The 16,661-nt window shown below is 44.6% G+C and overlaps 1 protein-coding gene and 2 long non-coding RNA genes across 6 annotated transcripts in view; 2 read left to right on the top strand and 1 right to left on the bottom strand.

Annotated features, from left to right (window-relative positions):
* The first annotated feature begins 976 nt into the window (after window positions 1–976).
* On the top strand, window positions 977–6,477 carry LOC311260426. Of its 2 annotated transcripts, XR_014623013.1 has the most exons (4): window positions 977–1,315; window positions 4,793–4,878; window positions 5,706–5,852; window positions 6,368–6,477. It is a non-coding gene; the product is annotated as an uncharacterized lncRNA (long non-coding RNA). The 2 variants fall into 2 exon arrangements; XR_014623012.1 differs by lacking the exon at window positions 4,793–4,878.
* The window catches only part of LOC311260425 (atrial natriuretic peptide receptor 1-like), a 68,946-nt gene continuing 54,887 nt past the window's right edge, over window positions 2,603–16,661 (bottom strand). Inside the window, exons 7-22 of the mRNA XM_084358220.1 lie at window positions 15,759–15,894; window positions 15,462–15,546; window positions 14,027–14,144; window positions 13,777–13,851; window positions 12,386–12,463; window positions 11,639–11,743; window positions 11,484–11,555; window positions 11,170–11,332; window positions 10,516–10,671; window positions 9,075–9,243; window positions 7,715–7,861; window positions 6,954–7,077; window positions 6,787–6,855; window positions 6,346–6,520; window positions 5,713–5,811; window positions 2,603–4,860 (exon numbers count right to left, since the gene is read on the bottom strand). Coding sequence (XP_084214346.1) covers window positions 4,715–4,860; window positions 5,713–5,811; window positions 6,346–6,520; window positions 6,787–6,855; window positions 6,954–7,077; window positions 7,715–7,861; window positions 9,075–9,243; window positions 10,516–10,671; window positions 11,170–11,332; window positions 11,484–11,555; window positions 11,639–11,743; window positions 12,386–12,463; window positions 13,777–13,851; window positions 14,027–14,144; window positions 15,462–15,546; window positions 15,759–15,894 — 1,917 coding nt within the window. The 3' untranslated portion in view covers window positions 2,603–4,714. The remainder of the gene's footprint in view (window positions 4,861–5,712; window positions 5,812–6,345; window positions 6,521–6,786; window positions 6,856–6,953; window positions 7,078–7,714; window positions 7,862–9,074; window positions 9,244–10,515; window positions 10,672–11,169; window positions 11,333–11,483; window positions 11,556–11,638; window positions 11,744–12,385; window positions 12,464–13,776; window positions 13,852–14,026; window positions 14,145–15,461; window positions 15,547–15,758; window positions 15,895–16,661) is intronic.
* Window positions 7,866–12,011, top strand: LOC311260427. Of its 3 annotated transcripts, none has more exons than XR_014623014.1 (3): window positions 7,866–7,938; window positions 9,092–9,299; window positions 11,807–12,011. It is a non-coding gene; the product is annotated as an uncharacterized lncRNA (long non-coding RNA). The 3 variants fall into 3 exon arrangements; XR_014623015.1 differs by lacking the exon at window positions 7,866–7,938 and adding an exon at window positions 7,958–8,517 and having other exon boundaries at window positions 9,095–9,299; XR_014623016.1 differs by lacking the exon at window positions 7,866–7,938 and adding an exon at window positions 7,958–8,517.

Here is a 16,661-nt window from a genome sequence, read left to right as displayed (position 1 = left end):
ACATATTAGGGGTTACGCGCATACACACGTAACGATGACCTCGCTATAACATAAGATACATGTGTCTCGTGATATCTCCCTTTTATGATTTCAGAGACGGACGCCTCGTGGTAGGACGACGACCTTTGCGGTCCCTCCAAATGCATCTTGTGTGCAATCAAAGCGCACACACAGCCAACGGTGGTGTAACCATTGCCGTTGTTAAACTCTCGCGTTCATTCATTTGACTACCTTTAGGTGACGTATTCACATCCACCATTTTTGAATTCTAGACGCATGATTCAGCAAAATCATTATCATTTTTTAACTTGTGTCCACGCGTGACTTCTCCAAGTCACGGTTCAGCTATTTTTATAGTCGAACGAACGTGAGTTCCCCAGTTCCTGTTCGGCCATTTTTGTAGTCCTTTCAACGGAACAATCCAAGACGTCACCTTCCAAGTGATCATGACCGCCATTTTGGCTCTTCGCCATCTTGGGTCCTCTTTCTCTGTCTCCCCCCCACATATTTACATTTAAAGTGAACCCTGAGACTATTTTTGGTCTGTTTACTGGACCCTGAATTTCTAATAGCCACACCTGCCCTACCATCAGTACCCAACAATGGTGCCCCGTGTGAGGCCATCTTAAACCAGTTTTATTGCCCATCAATTCCCAACAGTCTCAAATCTGATCTCCAGCACACAGCCGACAGGTACGAGGTTTATTGACATGATGTAACAGAACGTAAATTTAACTGATTGCTGTGGACGTGATGTAAAGTTATCTGACAGCAGGGGCGGACTTACCATTAGGCAAAACTAGGCAGTTGCCTTGGGCCCCACGTTCCTGAGGGCCCCATAAAAATCCTCATACAGTTATGGTTAATACAGTTATTACTTATTTGCGCACATTAATTACGTTTTTGATTAAAATCCTCTCGCTAAAATGCAGCAGAATGCTAATCATATTATGTGTGTGTCGGGCCCCCCCTTCAGTCTCCACTACATTGGATCAGTCCATCTTACTGCGCATGTGCAGAACGGATCCAGGAAGACAGCAGCAAAACGAAAACAAACGGCGCGAAGTGGCGAGAGAAGAAGAGGAGAGAAGAGACAAGTAAAGAAAAGAGACAGATGAGAAGAAGCTGCCCCAGCCGAGCTGACAAGAGGAGAGAGAAGGAGGAAAACAGAAAGCTGATCTCCAAGTTACAGAAAGTGACGACTGTCGTCACTGCGGCAGCAGCAGCAGCAGCAGTTAGCAACCCACACCCGGCAGGTACAACAACGACGACGTCGACACCTGTTGGGGAGGGTCCGTCGTGTAGAGATGAACTAGTGAGTATCAAAACTGTCCAAGGGGTGATTTTTTCCCCCCTATATCGATAAGTATTCCTTGAAGGCGGAAGCGTATGAGTCATTCTGAAGTAAGCTTTGAATTTCGTGAAATTAAAAAAACTTGTTAAGGACACAGTGTTTCAATGGGCCACATGCCAAGGGTCTTTTAATGATCAGTAGCTGGGATAGATAACTCTAAAAGGTAAAATATGACATTTCTAAAATGATATGGGTCAAAATCTTGATCAAAGATGTGAAGCCAGCGATTTATACAATTGCATTTAATGTTCAGACCCTAAAGCTCTGACTCAGCTGCTGGGACTTCACTTGTAAAATAGATTATAAAAATGACCCACGGTACATTTTTTACATCTGCAGCAATGTCAGTTCAAAATGTTATCAATTGATGCGTGTCCCTGAATACATGTTTTGTAGTAAGAGCTAACAGAGAGAAACTTTTTCTATCTTGCTCGGTGTTGACGTAACTGTCTGTGTCGTCCTGTTTCCGTCAGTGTGACGAGCTGAAATCCATGCAGGATGCAATCATTGTATCCTGCATGGATGTTGCACTGTATCCTTAACAAGTTCATTTTAATTTCATTTAGATTTGAAAACGGTTCCTAAAATTGAACAGTGTATCTCCATCTTGGGGGTTGATCTGAAAATGGTGATGATGAATGAGTATTTGTAATTAATGAAAACATTGGTTATTCATTGGGTTGTTGCAAATGTGTGTGATAATCTCTGGACACGAGGGACCTGAATTTAAAGAGAATGATGAATATAAACTTTATTCAGGGAGCACTTCATGATGAGGCGCACATGTCATGGAGAGACGAATGGGTGGATGTCCCATTTACTGTATCTCTAAATATTTTTTATCAATTTTTACATTTAAATATTAGCATGTTAGCTCAGTAGCCCCCAGGTCATGTGACCAATTGACTCAAAATCATGTTGGGATCATGTAACTACACTGGCTGCATGAGATACACCTCTTGTTTTTACTTTTTACATCTCTAAATATTTTTAATTAATTTTTATTAATTGTTATATGTAAATATTAGCATTTTAGCTCAATAGCTTCCAGGTCATGTGATCAATTGACTCAAAATCAGTGTGGGATCATGTAACTACACTGGCTGCATGAGATACGCCTCTTGTTTTTACTTTTTACATCTTTCCATATTTTTTATTAATTTTTATTATTTTTTGTATGTAAATATTAGCATGTTAGCTCAATAGCTCCCAGGTCATGTGATCAATCGACTCAAAATCAGTGTGGGATCATGTAACTACTGCAACAAACAGCACTTTATTCAGGTCAGTACAAACACACACTGCTGCTTCGATCTCCAGTAACAACAAATGGCTCATCGCCTGAACTGAAGCTAAACTTCAGCCTGATGCAGAATCACAGCACAGGACGACCGAGTCGACCTGCGAAGGACTAGAATCTCTTCAGACACGATGAGCTTCAGTTAAAGATCATTTTTCAAAAACTAGACGTATATTCTGAAACTGCTCCTCCACATGAAACACACGTGATGTCACTTTACAAAAATATCAGTTGTTTTTTTAAACATTAAGACACGTTTACATTTTTGAGGCTTTTTCAGTTCATGAATCCACAAGAAAACAGCTGTTGAGTTTCAGTCCTCCTCCTGGTTAATGGAGGTCCAGACGGTGTCCGGCGTCACAGGTCCGATCCCCTGCAGACGCGGCGTCGCTGAACTTAATGAGATTTAATTGTACATGTAACATACATGTAACTTTTTATTCAAAAGACACATTTGTATATTTCTAGACAGCTTCCAGGTATTTCAGAGCCGAGGAGGAGCTGCACACTTTTCTTTGGATTCTGTAACTTTGCAAAGCCGGACGTCACGTTTCAGTGTCGTTAACTAATACTGCTAATTTAATCGAGCCCGACTCATCCGCTCAGCTAGTCTTCATCCTTTAACTCTTTCCTCCTGTAGAACTACAGTTTGAACACATTTTCATTGAACCATAAATCTCATAGTTGTGTTTGTATGTTTGTTATTAAGTGTGGGACGAGCTCATTGTTGCCCCTCGTGGCGGTTGGAAGAAAAACACCCACTGTCCTAACTGTCGGGGAGCAGCGGGTGTTTTTAGCCCTCCAGCCTCAGGGGGGCAGCAAAGAGCTCGTTAACAGCAAAGTGAAGAAGACACAGACGACAAAACATACAAAGATTGATATTCCCTCTGACGTGTCGTTTAAACTTTATTTTTACCGCTTAAGAGAGAAAAGGAAAAGAAAGGGATGAAGACTAACTGGTTGTTTTGGCAAATGTATCTTAAAGGAACAGTTCACCCAAAAATGTGAAACTCACTCTTCATCTCCTCCCTCCATGCTGATGAAAGTCAGCATGGATGATGACTGGACTTTCTTTATTGGGTGAACTGTTCCTTTAACTCCCTCAGCTCTGTTAAAGAGCAGCACAGACTCTTCACACAGTAAATACCAGCTGATTCTGGGCTGTTGACATATTTCACACGAAAGAAAGAAACAAGACTTGTATCGTTCAGTCTTTGAGTCTGAGGAGATTTTTTCTGTCAGACTCGATGACGGTGTCACAGGTGCAACATCTGGAACACAGAATCGCTGTGTCTCAATTCAGGGGCTGCATCCTTCGAAAGCCGCGTCCACCGTTGTTAAATGGGACGGTCACCAGATGTTCCCGCCCTTACATCATGATTTCTGCCGCCCAGGCCCGCGAAAGTGACGATCTAGACCACTTGATGATGCATTTTCTGTCTTTCTTTCTTCTTTTTCGGGCACAAAGGATCTTGGGATATGGGAGGCCGTAAAGGATAGTAGCGGTGCATCCTCCAAAAAGAGGGAAAAGAAGGCCACATTTGTGGGCTGCATTTGGAGGAGCCTTTGAATTGGGGCGGCGTTGTGCTGTAATTGGCCTTCAAATGCGCCCTTCCAAGGATGCAGCCCCTGAATTGAGACACAGCCAATATACAGAGTCTCTTCAGCTCCTTCCTGTGGACAGTTTGAGTCCCTGCAGCTCTCTGACCACGTTTTCCTCCGTCATCGTCACAGAACGCCGTCACTCTTCGCCTCTCTGTCTTTCTGTTGTTCACTTCCACACTGCTCCTTTAGTTTTTGCAGTTTCTCCTTCACGTGTGGTCGGTGTAGCAGTCTGAAACCTTCCACGTCTCTTTAGTTCAGAAAAAGGAAAACAACCAGGAGGTGCAGGTCGTCTGACAGATCTGCTGCAGGGCGACGAGGAACCTGAGACCTTCTCTACTGTCCTTCCTCACACTTTCTTCTGCTTCCTCTCCTCCGTCCTCTCCCCTGCTCCCTCGTTTCCTCTCCTCCGTCCCCTCCTCTCTGTCCTCCATCGCCCTCCTGTCCGAGGTGTTTCGTCATTGGCTGTCGCTCTCTCCCAGTAGCCAATAGGTGGTCATCTTCCCTTTTCCCTTGACCTCGATCTCTCCTCTCAGCTCCAGCTGGAAGCAGTTGAACTCCAGCAGGACGTCGCGAGTCGTCGCCGACACGTGGATCTTCAGCGCTGCACACACACATGAAGGTACACACACACACACACACACACCGAGGATTATTAGTCAACTCATGAACACATCTGTTATTTAATCTGGTTTCTGGATGGACTAACTATCACATGGGCAGCAGATTAAAGGGACAGTTTCAGAGATATCTGCTGTAGAGACAACTGAATATAACAGGACTAGATGTCGCTCAGCTTGTTGAGCTCAAAGCGACAACAAAATAAATTTGAAAAACTCAACAGTGATGTTTCTTTCCAGAAATCATGAGCTGGTTACTCGAGATAATCCACAGAGAGTTGTGAGCAGTTTCATGTAGGAACTATTTTCTTCACGTATCACCGTGCAGGATGGAGCCTGCAGACTGGAGGCTCGTGATTTTGAGGGCACAGGATGTTAACATTCATGGCGTCTGTCAGCTGAGCCTCTCGTCCAGGAGTAGATGCATGTTTCCTTCTGCGCAGTGATATGTGAAGAAAACAGTTCCTACGTCAAACTGCTCACGACAATCTGTGGATTATCTCCAGTCATCCGGTCGTGATGAAACATTGTCAAGTGTAGTTCTGTTGTACTGGAGAGAAAACTCACAACAAAACTATCTAGATGGATAACAAAACTAAAAAGGTACCGTTGGGTCCTGGTATCGGCTCAAATGTGAGCGGTACCTAAGTCTAGTTGCAGCTGTTTGCTCTCTGGTCACTCTGTAACACCACGCTAACACTGGTTGTGTTGTTCACCAGGGATCAACAGAGTTGTGATCGTCACCTCACATCCATTTCCACAAATCTCTGTTAAATGATCCTCCTAAACATGTTCACGTGGTTGTCGTCACATGTTTGTGTGTCTGCAGTTCTGACCTTCTCCGCTGGACTCCATCCGTGACGACGTGTTGACGGTGTCACCGAACAGACAGTAACGAGGCATCTTCAGACCCACAACACCTGCACACACCGGACCTGCAGCACGCAGAGGAGGAGGTTTATACACCTGTCCTGAGGTAAATGAGGCGAAGCTCAGACAGCTCCTGTCACTTCATCTCCTTTCTCCTGATTAGAGACTTTACTTATTTTATTATCACTTTTACTGCAGCTCCTCCTTCTGTTACTGTTTTATTGTTTTTATTCTGTTAGAAACAACCTGCAGAGAAAACAGTCGTCAACACACACACACACACACACACACACACACACACACACACACACACACACACACACACACACACACACACACACACACACACACACACACACACACACACACACACCAACATCAGACTATAAATCACAGACGAGGTGTTCGATCCTGGCGACTGTTAGAAAGACCCCGATAACAAAAGTGATGTGAAGGGTTCACTCTTCATCTTCAAACATTTTATTTCATCCAGTAAAATTAGAGACAGATTTGATGAAAATGGAGTAAAACATGTTGTTTGCTGTCAGATAAATATGAACTGATGATGTGTACTTGTATATATTATCCCTCCTCCTCACCGCTGTGGATCCCGATCCTCAGTTTCAGCTGCTGTTCTGATCGGTGGCGGATCTTGAAGGTTCGGACGGCGTCCAGCAGGGCGAGGGCCATGCGGGCGATCTCTCTGCCGTGAAGATTCCCGTTCCTCACCGGCAGCCCAGACACCACCATGTAGGCGTCGCCGATGGTCTCCACCTGGGGGCGCCACACGACCACAAACAACAGGTGAGTGTCAGAGAGGAAGTCTGCTGGCTGTTTGTGGTTTTATCTCAGCTCCACTCTGCATGAAACCTTTTTACATTTTAATGGTTGTTCAGGTAGTTTGTGTTCTGAGGAAGCTGAAGTCTTAAAATGCAGAATTATTTTCGAGTCTTCTGTTTGATTGAAGCTAGTTCAGAACTTCCTCTGGAAATCAGCTAAATTATTGTAGATAACAATAAATTAAAGCAGTTTGTTGTCACCTTGTAAACATCGAAGTTGTCGATGATGGCATCGAAACAGGTGTAGAGGTCGTTCAGCAGAGTCACCACCTGCAGAGTCAGAATCACAGAAGTCTGTTTGATCCACGGCACCGAGACCCGAGTCTGTACGTCACATAACAACAGGAAGTAGGTGCGGCTCCGCTCACCTCCATCGGCGTGCTCTCTGCTGAGATGGCCGTGAAACCCACGATGTCACTGAAGTAGATGGTGACCGAGTCGAAGGCTTCGGCCTGAACCGTCTCACCTCGCTTCAACTGCTCCGCCACCGAGCTGAGAGAGAGGGAGGGGTGTAGAGTATTAGTACTCACTGTGGCAGTATCTAGTACAGTAGTAGTAGTAGTACTCACTGTGGCAGTATCTGGTACAGTAGTAGTAGTACTCACTGTGGCAGTATCTGGTACAGTAGTATCAGTACTCACTGTGGCAGTAACTGGTACAGTAGTAGTAGTACTCACTGTGGCAGTATCTGGTACAGTAGTATCAGTACTCACTGTGGTAGTATCTGGTACAGTAGTATCAGTACTCACTGTGGCAGTATCTGGTACAGTAGTATCAGTACTCACTGTGGTAGTATCTGGTACAGTAGTAGTAGTACTCACTGTGGCAGTATCTGGTACAGTAGTATTAGTACTCACACAGTAGTAGTAGTACTCACTGTGGCAGTATCTGGTACAGTAGTAGTAGTACTCACTGTGGCAGTATCTGGTGCAGTAGTATCAGTACTCACTGTGGTAGTATCTGGTACAGTAGTAGTAGTACTCACTGTGGCAGTATCTGGTGCAGTAGTATCAGTACTCACTGTGGCAGTATCTGGTACAGTAGTAGTAGTACTCACTGTGGCAGTATCTGGTGCAGTAGTATCAGTACTCACTGTGGCAGTATCTGGTACAGTAGTAGTAGTACTCACTGTGGCAGTATCTGGTACAGCAGAGCTTCAGCCTTGCGTTTCTCCTCATGATAAGCTTGTGTTCGTTCCTCCACCAGCTCCTCCAGGTTGTTGGCGTACTGCTCCATGCGGGACAGCAGGTTGTCCAGGATGTTGGTCCTCGACTCCCTGAACAAACACACAAACAGGATAATGACGACTGTTATTATCATGAGTGGGATTGCGTCAGGCGTCAGAGACTCCAGGTGTTTTAATCTCCATCATGAAGCACAGAGATGCAGATCATTACCTGTTTTCATCTCCCGCTCTACGTTAAAGGTCCAGTCAGTCATATTTCAAAGGCTTTTTGCGCAACTTGACATGAAAGTCAGCACTCACCGGATACTCGTCACTAGACCGTCCGCTCTGTGTGGAGAAGCAGCGCCGGCTGAAACTACCAGCAGCAAAACGTATTTTAGTCCCACCTTAACATAAATACCTGTTTAAGTGAACGCTGTTTTTAACTTTTTTTTGCATTACATTCCCTCAAACATACAACGTCCATATTCCTACGCACAAGCTGTAGTGCCAAAGGAAAAGGCTGTTTGAAAGCAACGGAAAGCAGCAAAAACAGCGCACACTTCAACAGATATATATATTTTAGATGGCTCAAATACGTCTTGCTGCTGGTACAGTTGCAGCAGTACAATACTCTGACGGTCATCTACTGCAGGTAACACACTGACAACCCCACATCAACAGACTAACCATCACTTTAATACATGTACAGGGAGGAGATGGAAACACAAGATGCTTCAGGATAACAGAAAGAAACCGAGTATCTGGTGAGTGATCAGAGGCTAAACTTTACCCAAACACAGACCCCCTCGGTGCCTGTTGCTGCTCGCCATCTTAAAAAAAGTACTCTAGCTATTAAATCCAAATTTTAATCCTAAAACTAAAAAAAAAAAAAAAACTGTGCAGCTTAACGCGAACAGAGTCGCCTGTTAATCCAAATTACCGGTGTCTGTCTCTCCCCTCCCGTCTGTTCGCCCAATTAACCGCACAGAAAGTTATGTGTCTGATATTTGCATAAAAAAATCTCCAAAAGGCATCAACACCAAAAACACGACTGAGGTCTTGGTTTTGTGTGTCACAGACAAACACCTTCTTTACCTTCTTCCTCTGTTCACCAGGGCGTCACTGTGTTTCCAAAAAGCATTTGAAGAATATCGTATTAGAAACTTTATGGAAACGGTAAAATAAAATAAAAAACTTCCCCTTATTCGCAAAAAAAAGTCTGTACGCTGGCTTCGTTTGGTTTGTTTACCTCGAGCCTCTTTACTTCGACGCATGACTCCTCGTCATTGAGCTAACCCTCCTCTTGTTGTTGATCACTCACTTGTTCTGTTTGCGCAGCAGCAGGTGGATGTGGTTGAACTCCGGCCTCTCTGTCGGCTCCTCGGCCCAGCAGCGCTGCATCAGCTGACCCAGCTCGGGACTGTGACTCTGGGGGTCGATGGTCGGTCTGAGGCAGGGCCACTCGCCCAGAACCACCCGGTCCACGATCTCTGCAGAGGGAGAGGAGCATCAGGAACATATCAGGAGACATGAACAGTCCTCACAGGTAACAGTTTAAAACCTGTCTGTTCTCTTGTCCCGTCTTAGCGTTCAACCACATATCATGGTCATCCTCAGGGAACAGAGATGGTTTCACATGATTAAAAAAAAAGTCTTTGGGGAAGATCATAACTAGCAAATAAGCGACTAAAAATAGAGGGATGGTTATTAAACTGCGGTGGAAATGAGAAGAAATGCAGCAAAACTGGACTGAAGCAGAGAAACTTAAAGAAAAAAATAAAGAAATAAAAAAATAATTATCGACGAGTCTGAATGTGGACAGAAATAATGAGCTAGTTATCTTGTGAAATGTTCTCCGGAGATGTTTGTGCAAAAAAACAAACTTCAATGAATATCTTAAAGCCTTGAAGTCCACTGAAGAATTATTTATTTATATTTGGATTTTTCTTAAAGAATAGTTTCCATGTCAACTTTAAAGGATTCTGTATATAAACACACTACAATGGAAAATTCACTTTGAAATAAACGAGGCCTTTGACAGACTGCAGGCCGACGGCTCTGAGGCTGTTTGACTCTTCAGTTTCAGCGGTTCAGTTCCTGGAAAGTGTTTGTGGAAATAAAGCTGGAAAGGAAGAAAGATTTATCGAAGCGCCGTCCAGCTGGCTGATCATCGCCGCTGCCAACAGGTCAGAGGAAAAGGAAGAAATCCCACAGTGAACCTCTTTTCTCTCTCAGCCAGTCTGTGGTTCAGTCGTTGCTCTGATTTCCCTCCTCCTCTCTGTTCGGGTTTAATTGCTGGTTTTCAGTCGTGTCATGCTCCGTCTCTAATTCACCTCATTCAGCCGTCGTCACGACTCGGACTAAATCAGCTCAAATCCCTCAATCCATCCATCCGCCGACCTCGGCTTTGTTCGCTGCTCTCCTGATCGACGACTGAACACAGCAGCTGCTTCCATCAGGTCAATGACACATTCAGGAGACGGACAGACCCAAAGAACCGGGTTCATTCACTGATGAAAGACATCTAATTAACGATGGAGGACAAACAGCTCTGCAAAAGCTGCACATTCGTTTTTTAGATACTTTCTTGTACTTGTCGTCATTATTATCGCATTAAAACTTTGACCATATTTAGACTATTTACTTGAGGACAGCTCAAAATACAGGAAACAGGCTCCTCTGGTGGTGAGGACGGTGTTCACACGGCTATTGTTAAGCATCAGATCCATCAGGACAGGTGCTGGGTGTGTACTGCGTCCTACCTTTAGGGCTGAGCGGGTCCCCCTCCAGGTAAAAGGCTCCTCTGCGCAGCGCCACCTCCTGGAGGACGATGCCGAAGCTGTAGACGTCTCCTTTCTGAGTTCCCTGAGGAGGAGGAGACTCCATCCGGAGCAGCTCTGGAGCCATCCACAACCTCTCTGCAGGCGAGGACAGACACCAGGTACACAGAGTGGAAACAGCTGGTTTTGTAAGATGACGTCAAGTTTTAGAAGTTTTTTGGTTCTTTTACAGCTTCTGGAGAAAATCTTCTTTATTGATTCTGATGCATTTATACTTTAATCAGAGTCAGATGATGACTGGATTACGTGTTGGTGAAATACTCGTTGCTGTTTAGTATTTGGTCACATTAGTGATTTAAGTCAGAATTCAGACAGTATTTCATGATGGCAAAGTTCTCGTGCTGCTTCTGTATTTACGACATTTTATATTCTTGAACTTTGTATTATTTTCTTGTTTTTAGGAAGAAATAAGTATATCACCTTGGTATCTATACACAGTCCTACATGTGAGTGCTGAGACTGACTTAATTCTATGACTCTCGACTTCCTGTGTGGAAAGGAACGAGCTACTAGAGCACAAATGTTACGAGCAGCAGCAGGTAACTGTAGTATAATCGATAAAGGACTAAAACTCACGGGCGTAGTAGGCGTGAGCGTCTTTTCCTGAGTCGCCGTCAGGTCGAAAGCTGGACAAACCGTAGTCTGTGATCTTCAGGACGAAGCGGTTGTCGACGACACAGTTGGAGGACTTGAGTTTACCGTGAGAGAGGATGACGCTGTTGTGGAGGAACACCATGCCCTGCAGAGAGAGAGAGAAGTATTCAAACACAACACTCACTGCAAACTCTCAGGTGCATGACATTCATTGGACATACTATCAGATAACAACAACACGTTTGTACTAATAAACGGTGTAGAAGAAGAGAGAACAGATGAATAAAGAAACTGACCTTGACGATGTCGTTGATGAGAGAATATTTGAACATCCAGTCCAGAGTGATGCTGTCGTTCTCCAAGATGTCCTGAAGACACAAAGCACAGACCGTCAACAAGCAACCAGGCAGACAGACAGACTGTAGGCAGACAGGTAGACACGTGTGTGTACCTGCAGACTTCCTCTGGGACAGTACTCTGTGATGATACAGATGTTTGGATGGTCGACGCACGCTCCGATGAACCTCGTCAGATGTTCGTTCTGTACGTCTCTCATCTGCACAAACACAAATACATTAATATGTTTTTATGTGCTCCCCCTCCTCTCCTCTCCTCTCAGGTGCTCCTGATCAGACCATTCAGCCCTGCCCCATACATAAGGGAGGTTGGAGGAGAAAGGTCTCCCTCAGGTTCTGTGTTCTTCTGAAGATGGAGGTCTGCTAGTCCTGTTTGTTCTCTTGTTCATTCTGGCCTCCAGACTCTTGTAGTTTTGGTTAATGTTGGTTTTGGTTGGTGAATAAAAATCATCTCTTTTTGCAAACTTGTTCTTGGGTCTGTGTTCTTTTTTAATATGTCACAAAGTCTGAGTGTGATTGAGTGTTTTGTTGCCGCTGTAACAACAATTATGAAAATGTATTAATGTCAGTCGGAAACACTGCCAGGGTCCTACAAGTGTTGGACAGAACAACTGGATGATTTATTGCTGCTTTAAGCTAAATATGTAAAGTTTGTCCTGACGAGCTGTGGGTCCCTTTTAGTTTTCGTGTGTCCAGCTGTGAAGGAAACCGGACCAAAAAAATGGAAGAAATATTCTTTTAACATTTCTCATGATTTCTTCCATGACCCTTTTTATAATCAGCAGCTCTGACCTGAAACGTCTCTCGTCTGAGTGTAAAGAAGTGAACCGTCAGACACTCACATGTTTGAGTTCGAACAGGACCATCCTGTTCAGCTCGATGCGTTTACTGTTGGTGTATTTTATAGCCACGATGTTTCCCTGAGAGAACACAAAGAGAAGATCAGATTAAAACCTTTCATACCAAATCCAAAACGTGATCCTGGTCCTCATCTTAAATTTAAATTATAAACCCTGAACCTGGAGAAGTGAGCTGGCAGCTCTTAACAAACACGTTAGCATCGCATAAAACATCACAGATCTTTTTATGGACAGACGTTAGCTTTTATTGTTTGCAGCGATTTTTTATATTTGTTCAAAAATAAAGATCTGATTCCTGCTCCACGTTCCCCGCCAACATCTGCAGCACAACATCAGTGCATGGACAGAGATTTACTGAAGAGGGACTCCTCCACCTGACTCCACCTGACAGCTGCAGGTCCAGCCAGTGATGACTGAAGTCAAATAAGCCTCATGAGAGCTCTTCAGTGCTGACAGAGTACACGTTGTTTTATTAAAAAATGATCCAGTTCCACCTTCTTCTTCTCTGATCTTCAGTCATGATTAACACGTCTTTTAGTCTCCGGTTGTTATCGCTGGTTAGAGTAAATACAGGTCATGTGTGGGTCCGGATCGGTTCACTCAGTCCGATATAAACCCGTCATCACCACAGAGGACAGATTAAAACTCAGCAGCACAATGATGCAGGTTGTGAAGTTACTAACAGTATTTGTGTTTTTCACTACACCTGCTGATTTTTTCTTTGTTGGTCTGAAATCTGATTTAAAAAACAATAAGTCCATGAGATGGAAAACAGTTTCAACCACCTGAGACTCCACAGCGACTGTGATAAAGAAATATTGCTCTCGCACATTTTAAAAACAACCTCCCAGACAACATCTGTTATGATATTGTTTGCCAGAGGGAAGTCTCATGTTCCTCCAGCTCCGTCGGTCCTTCAGCTGTGTGTTAGATTATAAAACGGATCAGATATTAGATAAAACTGGAGGCACAAACTGTTCACAAGCAGCAAACGTCAATCAACACAACCCACTTCCTGCGCAGAAGGAAGTTACAAGACAAAACATCAACGTCGGAGCACTTACAGTCAACAGATCAACAGTCTGAATAATCAAAAAAGAAAACGTAGTTCCCCCGGCTAAACACAGGAAAAACTCATTGAGTTTTCAGGCATGGAGATCTTAAAGGCATCACTGTGTCACAGGAAAGAGCTTTTTGACAGTGTGGCCCATGAAAACTAAAGAGGCTTTCAGGGGCTGGATGTAATCTGATTACAGCTGCATGAGAGCAGAGAACAGGCAGTAATTTACATGAAAATGTGTGTAATTACACCTCCGGTACTTCACGTTCAGTCAGACTGATCATCGGCACAAAGAAGAAAACTACACACTGACCTTGTAGTATCCAGTCTTTGCAAAAACCTGCAGGTTTCCATCTCCGGTCAGCAGGGAGCCGTAGTTAGAGCCTCTCTGGAGACACACACAGGATCAGAGAGAGTGTGTGTGTGTGTGTGTGTGTGTGTGTGTGTGTGTGTGTGTGTGTGTGTGTGTGTGTGTGTGTGTGTGTGTGTGTGTGTGTGTGTGTGTGTGTGTGTGTGTGTGTGTGTGTGTGTGTGTGTGTGTGTGTGTGTGTGTGTGCACTCACCAGCGACAGTGTGATCCTGCTGCCGCTGCGCAGCACTTTGTCCAGGTTGCCCATCTGGATGTCGTCCCAGCAGATCCTCCACAGCTGAGCCACCAGCTCCTTCTCCAGCTTCATCCTCCTGCAGAGAGATGTCACAATAAAAGCAACAGGCCGAGATATCCTCACCACCAAAAACGTTTAATTCATTTCCCATAATTCAGCTGGGCAGTGTCTCTCATCACACCCTCCCTGTCCGGGTGACACTAGAGATTTCTTCTTTTTTTTTAATTGTGAGGTCTGTACAGTCTGTGATGTGTTTGGGGAGGGAGTCCCAGAGGGACGGGCAGCTACTGAGAAGAGGAGGTTTGCATCGGAGGAGTGGAGGCTACGGGACGGGGTGTGGTGGTGGAGCAGGTCGGTGAGGTGGGGGGGGGGGGGGCTGGTTGTGGAGGGCTTTGTGAGTGAGGAGGAGATTTTGAATTGGATCGGTTGTGGGACAGGGAGCCACTGGAGTTTCGGGAGGACGGGGGTGATGTGGTCACAGGTGTGGGTGAGCAGGTGAGCAGCAGAGTTCTGGACGTATTGGAGTTTATTTAAGAGTTTGGATGGTGTGCCGTAGAGGATCTGCTGTTGTGATGATCAATTCTGGACGTGACGAAGGCGTGGATCAGGGTTTCTGCAGCAGAGAAGGAGAGTGATGGGTTGAGACGGGCTATGTTTTTGAGGTGGAAGAAGGCAGTTCTGGTGATTTAATAATGTATTGTTGAAAGGAGAGGTTGTTGTCAAAGATGACTCTGAGGTCGCAACTGTGTGGGGAGGGAGAGAGGGTGGAGCTGTCAATGGTGAGGCAGAAGTTGCGAGCTGTTTTGATGAGGGATTCAGGGCCGATGATGACCATGTCCAATTTGTCACAGTTCAGTTGGAGGAAGTTAGACTGCATCCAGAATTTGATTGGGTTTGAGAAGCTTGTTAATGCTGGAGAGGAGAGCTTTGGGGTCGGTGGAGCCAGAGTGAATGAGGTGGGAGTCGTCGGTGGGGCGGGTTGAGGTGAGAGCATCCTTGTATTGCTGCAGATAGTCTGTAAATGCTTGGAGATGGACAGTTCAACCAGTCTTCTTTGCAAGTCTTTCAAGCTGATGTTTGCAGGATTTCATTTGACGGAGTCCAGGAGTGTATCAGGGAGCAGCGTGAGTGAAAGAGACTGGAGTTTTTAATTTACCCTTCAAAAATCACAAAGTGGTGATCAACTGCGAAGATTATCTTGATGAACAAAACGTGTAAGTGTCATAAACTTGTGTTTGACAGATTATTTTCAGTGATCATCCAAAATCCAATTCAAAACTCCAAAAGGCTTTTTGTAGAGGAAACCAGGGCGATGCTATCTTCAGGGTAAGTCTACAAAAATACGTCATCCCTACACCAGTCACCAATCAGAGCAGACAGCTGCAGCTCTCACCTGTAGATGAAGACGGTGACGGTGAGCGTCATCGTGAAGATGAAGAAGAGCACGATGGAGACCATCTGGTGGATGGTGATCGTCTCTGTCAGAGAGAGAAGACGTTTATTAACCTCTGCATCCAAATTCTTTGAACTGAATTTGACACAACATGAATGAAGTACCAACCATGAGTTCATGAGAGGTTCACAGAAAACAACTGAACCAGAAAACAACTGAACCAGAAAGTGCCACTGAACAAATCTTAACACAACATGTGTGAGACTCAAGTAAACTGATCTGGTCGTGTCGACTGACTTGCGAGGCAGATGGGGTTGTCGTTCTTGAAGCCGCAGACGGGAACATCAGGAGGACAAACTCCGCCCAGCCAGTGCAGCGTGGTTCCAGGTATGGCGGTCAGCTGCTCCTCTGAACTGTTGTACACCAAAACTATCTGGAATAAATCCACAAACACATTAAAGATGATATACACACAGAAAAGACTCGGTTTTTAACACTAGAGTCCTTGTTTTTGCAGAATATCACCTTCAAGTCAAACTGTGAGCAGGACGGTGATGCAGAGCAGTGATCGTCTTGGTTCACCATTTTGTACCCTGATGAAGGCCCTCAAGGTGGAAACCAGTCGGTGTTTTGAATAAAAGGCTTTTTTAATTAATTCAAGTATTTTTGTTACCTGAAGTTTGTTTTCTCCTCTCGTGTGCTTTTCATCAACGTCACAACATGTTTTTCTTGAGTTTGATGATATAAAGAGTCCTCGAACACACCACTACCTTTTTAAAAAGTTACTGTCTGCTATAAAATCTATTATAACTCTATTTCAAGCTATCAGACACAGAGTCAAAGAGTAATATGACGTCATTATGACTCTAACCAGCACCAACACTTCAGATGTTGGACAGTTCCCAGAGGATTCAAAGGACTACAGAGAGACGACGGGACCGGTCCAACCTTCACACTGAGATCCTGAGAATGACAGAAACTGTCCGGACGTGTGAGCGAGGCAGATGAACCGACAGAGGTGTGATGGTGGAGCAGAGCAGACGAGGCAGGAGATAAATTAAACCTGAAGGAAAAACCCTCAAATGAATGTGTGAAGGTCAAACTAGATCTCACCTCTCTGACTGCCTCTTACCTCTTGACTGAATCCTGATGCTGTTTTGAAGTTTCGTCTTTTCATAAACATTTTGATTGAATTATTTT

This window comes from Pagrus pagrus (assembly GCF_965226575.1).
Source record: "Pagrus pagrus genome assembly, chromosome: 7".
NCBI classification, from domain to species: Eukaryota; Metazoa; Chordata; class Actinopteri; order Spariformes; family Sparidae; genus Pagrus; species Pagrus pagrus.
Note: the sequence above shows the minus strand (reverse complement) of the source record. Positions and strands in the feature narration are given on the sequence as shown.